At 36.8% G+C, this 12,512-nt stretch overlaps 1 protein-coding gene across 2 annotated transcripts in view; it reads left to right on the forward strand.

Moving 5' to 3' along the window:
- LRP2 (LDL receptor related protein 2) overlaps window positions 1-12,512 on the forward strand; it is a 196,404-nt gene that overhangs the window by 84,919 nt on the left and 98,973 nt on the right. For both annotated transcript variants that reach the window (XM_055307717.1, XM_055307718.1), the window contains exons 17-24: window positions 1,465-1,657; window positions 4,118-4,243; window positions 5,061-5,191; window positions 7,872-8,009; window positions 8,399-8,680; window positions 9,856-10,095; window positions 11,213-11,332; window positions 11,439-11,555. In XM_055307717.1, coding sequence (XP_055163692.1) covers window positions 1,465-1,657; window positions 4,118-4,243; window positions 5,061-5,191; window positions 7,872-8,009; window positions 8,399-8,680; window positions 9,856-10,095; window positions 11,213-11,332; window positions 11,439-11,555 — 1,347 coding nt within the window. The remainder of the gene's footprint in view (window positions 1-1,464; window positions 1,658-4,117; window positions 4,244-5,060; window positions 5,192-7,871; window positions 8,010-8,398; window positions 8,681-9,855; window positions 10,096-11,212; window positions 11,333-11,438; window positions 11,556-12,512) is intronic.

Below are 12,512 nucleotides of genomic sequence, written 5' to 3' on the forward strand. Positions count from 1 at the left end.
GTTTTCTTCCTAACCTGGGGAATGAGGGAAAGATCAGGGAAGGCTTTTTCGGGTACTAACAGAAATCTCCATCCAAGCTCTCAAAGGTTCAGACCCAAAATGCCAACTGCCTTTGGATATCTCACCATATAACCCATAACTACCTCAAAACCAATAGGTCTAAGTGGATATCTGTACCCTGTTTCTCACAGACCTCCTGCCTTAGTGTAGATCATGACCACACTCCCTTCCCCTCCTTCCCACTTCCCCAATTCCTCCCAGGATCTGGTGGTTACCTAAGCTTCTCCCTTTCTTTTAGCCTCTATCATTAACTCATTAACTCCTGAAATGTGGAGTTCTCAGTCTGTCTCTCACTTCTAAGTCTTTGCTTTCCTATAGCACCCGATTCACCACTTTCTTTGAGAAACTTTTCTTCACCTCTACCTTGCCATATGCTTCATTTGGAGTCTGTGTTTTATACCATTTTGTGCATCCCTCTATCATAACACCCATTACTGTTTCACTTTTGCCCCTTGGCCTAATTGCCTCCTCTTCTCTTTCCCACTTCATTATAAATCCCTTGAAGGTAGTGTCTACATTCTTTCAAGATGCTTCACTTTTCTATGACTTAATTTCCTCAGCTGCAAAATAGGGATATTAGTAATACCTACTTGGTTGAACTACCGTAAAGATGGGTGAATCCATGTAAAGTTCTTGGACCAGTTTCTGGCTCGTAATAAGTATTCAATATAAGCTATTATTATTAATACAATTAGCAATATTATGTTTCCTAAATATCTCATAGGGTCTAGCACATAGAGGAGTTTATTTTTATAATTCACTAAGTAAATGAACGGAAGAAGCACTAATATTGTTTTTCCTACTTTAAGAAAAGTGTTATTTTTTACTGTGACTCAGATTTTCTATAGCAAAAAAAAAAAAAAGAGAGAGAGGGAAAAAAGACATAAAAATTCACAAAGAGGAAAGTGGTCTTTTTTTCTCCTGTACCCAGTTCTGATTTTCTTTTGGTATCTTCGCTGGTCTTTTCAAAATGTCACAACTTTCAAGTTTTGAAAGACTGCTGAGAAGGTTGGGCCATCATACTGCAGAGATTCCCCCACCAGTCGTACCTGGTGGTGTCAGCTTATCAAAGCTGTCTGGGGGTGGTGTTTGTGAATATGTGAACTCAGGTATCTTGTCTTCAGATGTTCTGCAATGAGAAATTTTTTTCTGGAAGCTTGAACAAGGGAGTAAATGTAGGGCATACCATATCTGGTTCTGTTTATCAGAATCGTATCTGTTCCTTGAGATCCAAACTTGGGAATGGATAGATTCTAGGTTTATCTCATGTTGTTGCTCAGCAGTTTAGTGGGTTTTTTTTTTTAAGAATTCCATATGGGTTACTGAAATATGCTGTAACTCTGACACAATTTAAATATACAGTAGTATGCTTAGTTTAAACCTTGTCCATATTTCAACTTACAGGAAGAGAAATTCTCACTGCCAACAGGGTGGAAAGTGTTGAAAGTCTGACTTTTGACTGGATTTCAAAGAATCTCTATTGGACAGATGCTTCTTACCGGAGTATCAGTGTCATGAGGCTAGCTGATAAATCAAGACGTGCAATAATCCAGAATTTAAATAACCCCCGATCAATTGTAGTTCATCCTATTGCTGGGTAAGTGTGTTCATGTTTTCTGAAGAGCTTGAAACTATGTCTTTTAAAGTTATTGAAAAGTGATGCTACGGTTATTTGGCAAGTTCAGCAAATATAAGATTGAACTATATAAATTGAAATCACCTTAAATTTTATCCCTTTAGCATAAGATCAGGTAATCACTTTATCTCCTTGAAAACACTTTCGCCTTAGTTTCAGCTTTCCCAGTCTTCACTGAAGTGTGGTTTTTTTTCACAATTGAAGAGGACCAACAATGTGATACAGGTTCAGTAGAAAAGAGTTGAATGTGCAGGGGAATTATCAGGAAAGGCTCAAATTCTTTCCCTGCTTTAATGTATTGATATAAAGCTTAGCAAAACTTGCTTAATCATTCGGTAGTTTTCAGAATAAAAAGTCTTTCAGACTACAGACTAAGTTTCGTGTTTAACTATTCCATGATTGGTGGTGTCAGACAAGAAAGACAGAACAGTTTATACTATTCCTTTTAGGTTCTTACCTTTCTTATTTAAATATGACTAATAGCTAATATGTTTGGAACAAGTCTGAGCTGAGAAGTTGTATTTGAGTGGAATTTTAATAAAAATGAGTGGTAATTCACGAAAGCCTCATTCATGGAAGGCACATAGTAAACACTTTACATAATCTTGTCTAATTCAAAATCTGGTCTGCGAGCCAGGTAGATAGAATATCTGTTAAGCAACAGTTAGGATTCAAATTCCAGGCCTATGTGACTAAAAGGCTTTGTGTCTAAGAACACTGTATGCTGCCTCTAGACGGCGTTTATTTGGATTTAAATTTGCTCCCTGTGAAATAATGTAAGAAACATTTAAAAACTGGTGATAACTATTAATAAATATTACTGCCCTGTAGAGAGTTGATTTTCTAATGGACTTATCTTAAACTAAATCATTGGCATTTGGTTTTGAAAAGCTCTTAAGATTCCTTTCCTACTGACTCTTTCATTTAAAATCTTTTTTTTAAATTTTTATTTATTTAAGATAGTCACACACACACACACAGAGAGGCAGAGACACAGGCAGAGGGAGAAGCAGGCTCCATGCACCGGGAGCCTGACGTGGGACTCGATCCCGGGTCTCCAGGATCTCGTCCTGGGCCAAAGGCAGGTGCTAAACTGCTGCGCCACCCAGGGATCCCTGACTCTTTCATTTAAAATAATTGAAGTCACATTTCAGAAAGTCATGATTTGGAAAAGACCAATTTTAATTTCTAAGGCTCACAAGAAAGAAAAAAAAATTTTTTTCCCTAGATTTTTCTTTTTGTCACTCCTCAGAATAAAACAAACAAACAAACAAACGAAAAAAAAAACCACACAACATTGCCTTGGGTAGAGATTGTATAAGAGTTATGTTGAGTTGGGTGCTTTCTTCATCAGAGATGAAATGCTTTCCTGCAAATTTATCAGTTCCTGGTGGAAGATGACTAAAGAACTTTCTAGTGTATCTGAGATGTTCAATCCAGAGAGGAAAGAGAGATTAAAATCTGTTTTCTTGCCCATAGTATATTATTATTATTTCATTTGAATAACTTTGGAGTATTTTTTAAAGATTTATTTACTTATTCATGAGACCACACACACACACACACACACACAGAGACATAGGCAGGGAGAGGCAGGCTCCCTGCAGAGAGCCTGATGCCGAACTTGATCCCAGATCCTGGGATCACACCTAGAGCTGAAGGCAGACACTCAACCACTGAGCCACCGAGGCATCCCTGGAGTATTTAAAATGTAACGCAGAGGTGCTTGGCTGGGTCAGTTGGTGGAGTGTGTGACTTGATCTCGGGATTGTAGCTTTGAGCCCCATGTTGGGTATAAGCATTACTTAGGAAATAAAAATCTTAAAATGAAACCTGAATTATGCCTTTCTAAAGAATCTACTTGATGACAGTAGCTTTAGGTCCTCAGTCTAGGATAGTGGTTCTCTCCTGGATGCCCATTTTAATGCCATTTGTATTTGTGCCTTTGATTATATGTTGATAACTAAACTTTTAATTAAAAGTTAGATAAAAAAACAAAACAAAATAAGAGTTAGATCAGTTGTATACTCAATCTGCGTTTTTTTTTCTGCTTATTTTTTTAAAAGATTTTATTTATTTATTCATGAGACACACACACACAGAGAGAGAGGCAGAGACACAGGCAGAGGGAGAAGCAGGCTCCATGCAGGGAGCCCAATATGGGACTCGATCCCAGGACTCCAGGATCACGCCCTGGGCTGAAGGCAGGCACTAAACTGCTAAGCCACCCAGGGATCCCTCTCAATCTGCTTATTAAGCAGATTTTATCTGTTATTGTATTAGCCAAATAACATATACAGAAAATGAAATTAGTTGTAGCAAGTCTCTGGAGAACCTGAGTTTGTGCTAAATCTCTCCAAGTTATCTAATTTGTTCTAGTGTTAACATGTTTGATTTATTACCTCTTTTTTCTTTTTTTAGGTACATATTCTTCACTGATTGGTTCCGTCCTGCTAAAATTATGAGAGCGTGGAGTGATGGGTCTAACCTTTTGCCTATAGTAAACACTACTCTTGGGTGGCCCAATGGGTTGGCCATTGATTGGGGGTAAGTAGGAATCATCCCAAATTACTGAGTTCCCGCTTACTATGGAACACTTATGAAACATTATGATGGAATAAGGAAACTGGTACTACTTGCACTAAGATATTTTATTTCCCTATATCTGGGAGAAAAATATAGAATGATACAAGAACACAAAAAACACAAACATAGTTCTCCAACTTCTGCCTGGATGAAAACTAATGCATTCATGAATATTCTGTGGAAATTGATAGAGGAGGTAGAAGGCAGACCCAAATCCCATTAGAAGTAGGATAGGAATTTGATGAAGTTCAGGTCATGTGTAATTTTCATAGAGGGCATCTTAAGGATAGGAAATCTTTAGTGTCAATTAATCAACAAATGCATATTTGCATATATAAATTCTGGGAGAATTTTAAAGTGTGTAAATAGAGTTCTCAGGAAATTAATGATCTATCTTGGAACATAAGAAAAGGTAATAGTATAAAAAGGCTTACAGATGTGAAATGCAGTTTATAGGAGAGACGAAAGAAATGTATTTTGCCTTTTGAACGTGATTTTCTTAACTTGTGGACTTAACCAGGAGAAAAATAAAATATCTAACTTGAAGATAACAACATTTTAAGAGTTCTAAGATAATTAATTAGAAATAGTTTCATGAAAGTACTGTATCTTTGGGGGGGAGCATAAAACTATTACATTTCCAATGAATATAATTTAATTTTTAAAAATTTTGTTCAATAAATGTTTCAAATGAACATACCATTTATGAATGCTCTCAGTGTAAAGGGTACATTACTAGTTTCTAGATAACAGATAACTAAGTGTTTTATCATTTTAGGGCTTTACGGTTGTACTGGATAGATGCCTTTTTTGATAAAATTGAGCACAGCACCTTTGATGGTTTAGACAGAAGAAACCTGGGCCATATACAACAGATGACACATCCATTTGGACTTACTGTCTTTGAAGGTATGCTTTGAAGCAATGAACGTGTGTGTTGTTTTTATACTTCGCAAATTGTTAACAGTAGACTCATCCTCATTTGGTAATCTCACACTTCCAGAAAAGTTGGTTACTTAAGGATACAAAAAAGGAAAATGGTGCTAATAGATGAAACATTTGATTTTTTTGACTGAACATTTCATTTTTAGAGTAAATTTTTAGATGCTCTTTGATAATAATTGACAACTTATAGCATTTTATAGATTACATGTATTATAAAATTTTACTCCCCAAGTACTCTATTACATAAATATCCCACAAAGAAATAGCAAACTACTGCTTTTGTCATTTTTAAGAATAAAACAACAAGAGCATTCGTGGTAAGTTGTACTGTATTGCTGCTGCTCTATAAGAACCTCCTCAAAATCCTTGTGGAAAAGCTATTACACATATTTATCAACTGCATAGTCACTGAATAGCTCTGAAGCTTTTTAGACACATGTTGGGTAACTGACACATTGTTATATAGAAATGTTAGAATATGGCTTGTGAAAAATAGCAAGATGTACTTGTTTTTCTTCATCAGCCTTTCCAATAGTTTAATGCTACTAGTATTAGTAGCATTTCTGGGGGCATGGAATTTTGGGAAACTACAGCCATAGTGATCACATGTATCAGGTCTTGTCTTGAGTGCAGCTGTGGTATTTTGAGTTGAATTGCTGGGAATAAGAATGTAGTTTGGCACTGTGAAATAGATGGTTAGTTTTGTCTTGAAATTAAGATTTCTGTGAATGATGGTGTGCATTACACAGAAGTGCCAGGCCAAGAGGGTGTGAGAGACAAAGTCTGTCCTGGTTCTGTTTGACAAACCATGATTATTCCTGTTAGAGAAATGCCATTTTTGTGATTCCCCAAAGGCCCTGCCCATATGCCAGTTGTGTCCCTGGCTGAAACTTTCTACTTTCTAAAAGCCAGGTGCTTTTAAAGACTAGACACTGACGGTAAATCAAAGACTTTCTCCCCCACATATAGTGTGGAATGAATAGCTAGTAAATATGCATGTTCTATCCTGCTGTCTGTTTATCTGTGGTGGAGTCCATGGTATTTAAAAATATTTAAAAAATGCTCTTGAAAGAGTAAGATTTTTGATGAGATGAATCAATTATAAATACTCATCCCTTCCTCTTTATGCCTTCCCATTTATTCACTCCCTTTTCATTAATGATGTCAGACAACCATTTGCTGTTATATCAGAATATTATAAGAACGTTAAATTTTCACTACTCTTGAAGAAATGCTTTGAGATTGAATAAAAATGCAGTTTCAATACCTTTTTTTTGTCAGTATGAAAATAAGTTTAGTGCATACTCATGATAGCAACACAGTGTTCTACAAATAATAATAATAAGTTTCTCCCAGCACTCCCCTCAATGTGAATTTCTTATGGAAAATTCTCTGATTGCACAACAACATAGAAATCATCATTCTTTTCAATGAAAGACTAGATCTGCTTGGCTATCTGTGCACCACATGGGAGTGAAAGGTTTATTGAACTTCTTATCTATTTAAGTATAGTAAGATACCTTCGTGAGTGGTGGGACTCAGGCGAGATAAGATTTAGTAAGTCAGTGACTCATTAGTCATTGATTAGGTCACAGATAAGGAAAACTGGTCTAATGATAAAATTTGTGGCATTTTAGGCATTTTTTGGTTAGCTGAGGATTTTAGTTAAAATGTCCTTTAAGAGAAAAATTCACTGATTCTATTCAAAATGTGTATGTTTACTTCCCTGCTTCAGTAGCTAGTGTAAAGTGAGCATGACTAAGTTTTTGAGGTTTAGAATCTTACAATGCCTATCTTACTATTTTGAACTTCATGGAATATAACTACAGGTGTAGGGATAGGCATACTTCTGTGGATGATTTTTTGATCCCCACAGCTACAGTGAAAATTCCTTCTTGCATTAGATCTGTACTTTCCCTTCTCAACAGCTTCCTATTAAAGTTTAATGTGGGCAGCCCTGGTGGCTCAGCAGTTTAGCACTGCCTTCAGCCCAGGGTGTCATCCTGGAGACGTGGGATCGAGTCCCATGTCGGCTCCTGGCAGGGAGCCTGCTTCTCCCTCTGCCTGTGTCTCTGCCTCTCTCTGTGTTTCTTGTGAATGAATGAATAAATAAATAAATAAATCTTGTAAAAAAATAGAGTGTTAAAAAAAATAGTGTCCTCAGTTAAGACATAGGATATATAGAATGATTGATCTGGAAGGGAGCTTAAAGATTTAGTCTATTTCCTTAATTTTACCCAAAAAAGAGCCCTCTCACAGTTAAGTATTTGCCTGTAAGCACTCAGAAGTTTAGTCCTTTTGAGACAAGGAGTCAGTCATATGAGGTACATCTAATGCTCTATTGAATAATCCAAAATTTTATTTTTCCCTGTGGAAGTCTAAATATAATTGCTATCAAATACCATCACAATCCTCCATGCACACCTGCCTGAACTGGAACCCTGGTATCATTAAATATATAGCCTTGTAAAGAGTCATTCCTAGAGAGTAACAAGTCACAGAAAATGATTACAGAAGCGTATTACAGATATTTAAGGGAGAATCTTCTCACATTTGCGAGAAGTGTTACAAGTCTATTGCATTTCCCAAAGTAATTCACAAGTGAACTATGATGAAAATACTAATAACTGGTGTTTCTTCTTAGACCATGTGTTTTTTACTGACTGGAGACTGGGTGCTATCGTTCGAGTCAGGAAAACAGATGGTGGAGACATGAGGGTTATTCGAAGTGGTATCACTAATATAATGCACGTTAAGTCATATGATGCCAACACTCAGATTGGTAAGTGGGATTGCCACGTTCTATCATATGTTTATATTTATTTAACATGGTGGCTTCTTTTCTTTTCTCGTTAGTACTTAAGATTTAGTATAGCTCCTGATTGTTATATATTTCTACAACCCAGAGATTTAAATAATATAAAACTTAATATATTTTCTCTGCTCAACTCTGTTAATCCTAAAAGTATGGTTGAGAAAAACACATCTTAGGACTTTTTCTGTGTTTAAACTGAATGTTATATTTAGCATGTTGATTTTTAGAAAGAAGCCATTTTGTAGCATTGGGTCTGAACATTGTTCTTTCCTATTTGTTTTCCTTGGCAAACTAAATCTGTGATCAACCCAGTGGAAATGTTCATAACTCACTAGCTCTGGGTATTGCTTTTTCAGGTTCTAACTACTGTAATCGACCCACACATCCAAACGGTGACTGCAGCCACTTTTGCTTCCCAGTGCCAAATTTCCAGCGTGTGTGTGGTTGCCCCTATGGAATGAATTTGACTTCTAATCACTTGACATGCCAGGAAGACCCATTCCATGAACCACCCATGGAGCAGTGTGGCTCCCTTTCTTTTCCTTGTAGCAACGGCAGATGTGTGCCAAGTAACTACCGCTGTGATGGAGTAGATGACTGTCATGATAACAGTGATGAGCACCTATGTGGCAAAATGAGTAAGTAGCTTATACACAGGAGATACTTTCTGCAATGAGTACAACAGAGAGAGATAGGCCTTTTTTTTTTTTTTTAAGGCTGGGTTATCTCTATGGGAGAAATTCTTTCAGAATTTCAGATTTTTAATATGTAACCCAAAGCTTTAGGAAGCTAGATAATAAATATCATTAATAGATAATGTTACAAATGATTTCTACCATTGATTTGGATTATATTCACTAACAATTTTTTTCCCCTGACATTGACTATTTTGATCATCAATGCAATCATTACTTCTTGGCAAGCACCTCAAAAAAGTCAAATAGGTTATAATCTTTAGTATCTGAGAGAATAGTATTTCAGGATAGGTACTTGGAATAATTGCATTTGAAAATCCATTTGCTATGGTCCCTTTCCCCCACTTTGGAGTAAAATAGGGGTGAAATGGTGGTCTTAATATTTACATTTTTCTTTCAATGGTAATCTAGTGTATAAAGTCTGGGGCCTAATGAATGCTATTGCAGAAAACAAAAGGATTCCATTAAAATAGAAAAAATAGGTAAAGGACAATTGAAATCTAAGAAATCTCTGTCAAGGTGAGACCAATAGTAATAATAACCTGTCTTTTTGGAGAGAAAGAAGAGTGTCAGATTTGAAAATAAAAGTGCCCACTTGTACTTTTCTGAAATTCAAAAAATTTTCTTTGCCTATTATCTTCCTATTTCTAAGCTACACATTTTTGCCTGAATATTTTATCAATTTGCATTTTTCAAAAGACACATTATTCAAGGTTTCTGTTTAAGTGTGAAATTGTGATTAAAAGAAGTAGCTTAGAAGTAAGGAATGGGCCTCAGATCACACCAACTGGAGATTGAATATGGGGCAGATTCCTGAAGTCTCAAAGCCTCAGATTCCTCATCTATAAAATGCAGATAATTCTACATACTTCAAAATATTCTTGTGAGGATTGAGAAAAAAATATGTGAAGCACTTAGAAAAATGCCTGGTATCTGATAATTGCTGAAGAAATGTCCACTAGTAATGATGAGAGTGATAATGAGAATGACTTGCACATTTCTTCTTATTTTGTATATTGCTTCCCTTGAAAAAGAAGAACAGGGGCTTCCCAAGGTCAGGACTCATTTAACAGGCTGTAAAAGCAACTGTCTTCATGACCAGTTTATTTCTGTTGTAGATAATACCTGTGCACCTTCAGCGTTCACCTGTGGCCACGGGGAGTGCATCCCTGCACACTGGAAATGTGACAAGCAGTCTGACTGTGTGGATGGCAGTGATGAGCAGAACTGTCCCTCCCAAGCACCCACTTCCTGCCCTGCATCCTTCTTCACCTGTGATAATCATCTGTGTATCCCCAGGAGCTGGCTCTGCGACACAGATAATGATTGTGCGGATGGATCTGATGAAAAGAACTGCCGTAAGTTTGGAATGGATTTCTCTTGGCTGGTCAGCCTAGTGAATGGAGTTGAACAATTAGTAGGCCTTGTACATTTTCCTTGAAGGCTCACACAATTTTCGTTATATCGTAGTCACATCCATTCCATCTGTCAATATCTGAATCAATAGGCTGTGAGAGCAAAGATGTAAGAAGCTTACAGTCTGCTTGAGCACGGAGTTCTATGGATGCAGAACAAGCACTGTCTCCTCCACTAGCTTTTCGCATATTTAAGGCAAATTCCTTTTTTTCTAAATCATATAAACGATCCAGGCATTTGTCTATTGGTTTTTCTTTTTCGTTTCATAGAGGTGAAAAGGGAATAAAATACAGAGGCACGAAAAATTTAAATTTCACAAGTAGTGTCTTGTCTGCCTGCTTTTCATCCTCCTAGTTCTGATTTCCTTTAGGTTATTGTTTGTTTCTGTGTCTGCAATAATAGTTTAAGGCAGAGTTCCCTGGACTAAGGTCTCATCTTTGTTGCATGAGTAGGAAAGTCACTTTCCTCTGTAGCAGATGGACTTTAAGACCTCCTTTAGCCTTCACATTCTGTGAGTCTATATTTAATACAGCTTCATGTTGTGGATGGAGCGACCAGCACATCTGACTCTAAGGCTATGTTTCTTCAACAAGGTGGGACCCTGGTTTCTAGATTAATTGTTCTGCTGAGACTTTGGATTAAATGCAGTTATGATCTGTCTGTATATAGCTGCTGCTAGGCATGTGGGTCACGCCAACCATGCTGCCTAGTTGGGCTCCATTGCTTGGCTTTGGTGTTGAGTCACAGACTCAGTAGTATTCATGAGGTGTAGTCCAGTCCAAGCTCATAATGCTCACTTTGAAAGTGTAGTCTGGTTTTCAAAGTATAATCGCAGATTCTGACTCTGACCTGTATCTTTTTATTCCTCTTTCCAAAAACTGTCCTGGCTTTGTGTGCTCTTGCTGGGCTGACTTTGGCAATGTGACTGATTTGAAGGAATTTTGCATGCATGTACAAATGAGATAACTTGTGTATCTCCTTAGTGTTTTGCAGTTTGGCTCTTGTACACACTGAACAAGAAATAAACTGTTACTTGGTTTTATTTTTGAATGATATTAGAATTTACAGAGACATGCCTACCTAGTCAATTTCGTTGTCCTGATCATCGATGTATTGACCTATCTTTTGTCTGTGATGGGGACAAGGACTGTGTTGATGGATCTGATGAAGCTGGTTGTGGTAAGTGGATTGCCTTATTTTTATTGATGGTGTTTAAAAATAATCTCAGTGTTTAGTAGTTTTATCCTTGAGCTAATTTGTAATGCTTTTTTTTTTTCATTCTTAGTAATTAATTGCACTGCTTCTCAATTCAAATGTGCCAGTGAGGATCGGTGTATTAGTAGCATATATCATTGTGATGGTGTTTTTGACTGCAGTGATCAATCTGATGAGCTAGACTGTTGTAAGTACCATATATTTGCATGTTTCATTTTTCTTAGAAGATTTTATTTATTTATTTTAGAGAGAGAGAGGGAGAGAGCACAAGCAGTGGGTGAGGCAGAGGGAAAAGCATACTCCCCACTGAGCAAGGAGCCTGTGGCAGGGGCTGGATCTCAGGAACCTGAGACCTTGACCTGAGCTGAAATCAAGAGTCCGATGACTGACTGTGCCACCCAGGCGCCCCTGCATATTTCAGTTTTACCAGCATTGACATTACCACCGTTTTCTCTAATTCAGATCAACTAGGGGGATGATAGCCTGAATTACAAACTATTATCAAAGGAATGCGGTATTGAACATACAGTTATGTTAAGTAGGTATTTCCAAATAATGACTTATAATTTGTAAATCAAGTGGTTGTATAAATAGGCAGCTTCCAAAAGTCCCTTGGGTAGGTTAAATATTTCTTAGATATTTTTGTTTTCACTATTAATTTTTCCTAGGACATCCCAAATTAGTAGGTTTCAAGTTTTTGAGGTTTCCTATACATAAAGATATCATAATGGTTTCTTTTAAATCTCAATAGATCAAATCATGGTATAGATATGGTGTGAAGTGGTATTTGAAACTGACTTGAATGAATTCATTTTTAGCTATTTGTTGAATATCTGCTAAGATGTGCCTAAAATTAGGGTAGGAGAAATTATATAAGAGATAACTGAAGCAAAGAACACAGTTGCAAGGGCTTTAGAAATGATATAGATAAAATTCGGTTGAGGTTTACAGAAAAGAAATTCATTTTAGTCACAGGATTCAAGGAGGACTTCACGGAATATAAATCTGATGAATCTATGATCTCCATGGGCTGGAGACCTATAGTGGACAGGCTCTCTTATTGCTCATTTTTTGTGTTAAATGGATTTTAGACTTGTAAAGAATTGTCAGAAAGTTGATCATTTGTTAGAATAATGGTGTTTTG

The sequence above is a fragment of the Nyctereutes procyonoides genome, unplaced genomic scaffold, assembly GCF_905146905.1.
Source record: "Nyctereutes procyonoides isolate TBG_1078 unplaced genomic scaffold, NYPRO_anot_genome, whole genome shotgun sequence".
In the NCBI taxonomy this organism is placed as follows: Eukaryota; Metazoa; Chordata; class Mammalia; order Carnivora; family Canidae; genus Nyctereutes; species Nyctereutes procyonoides.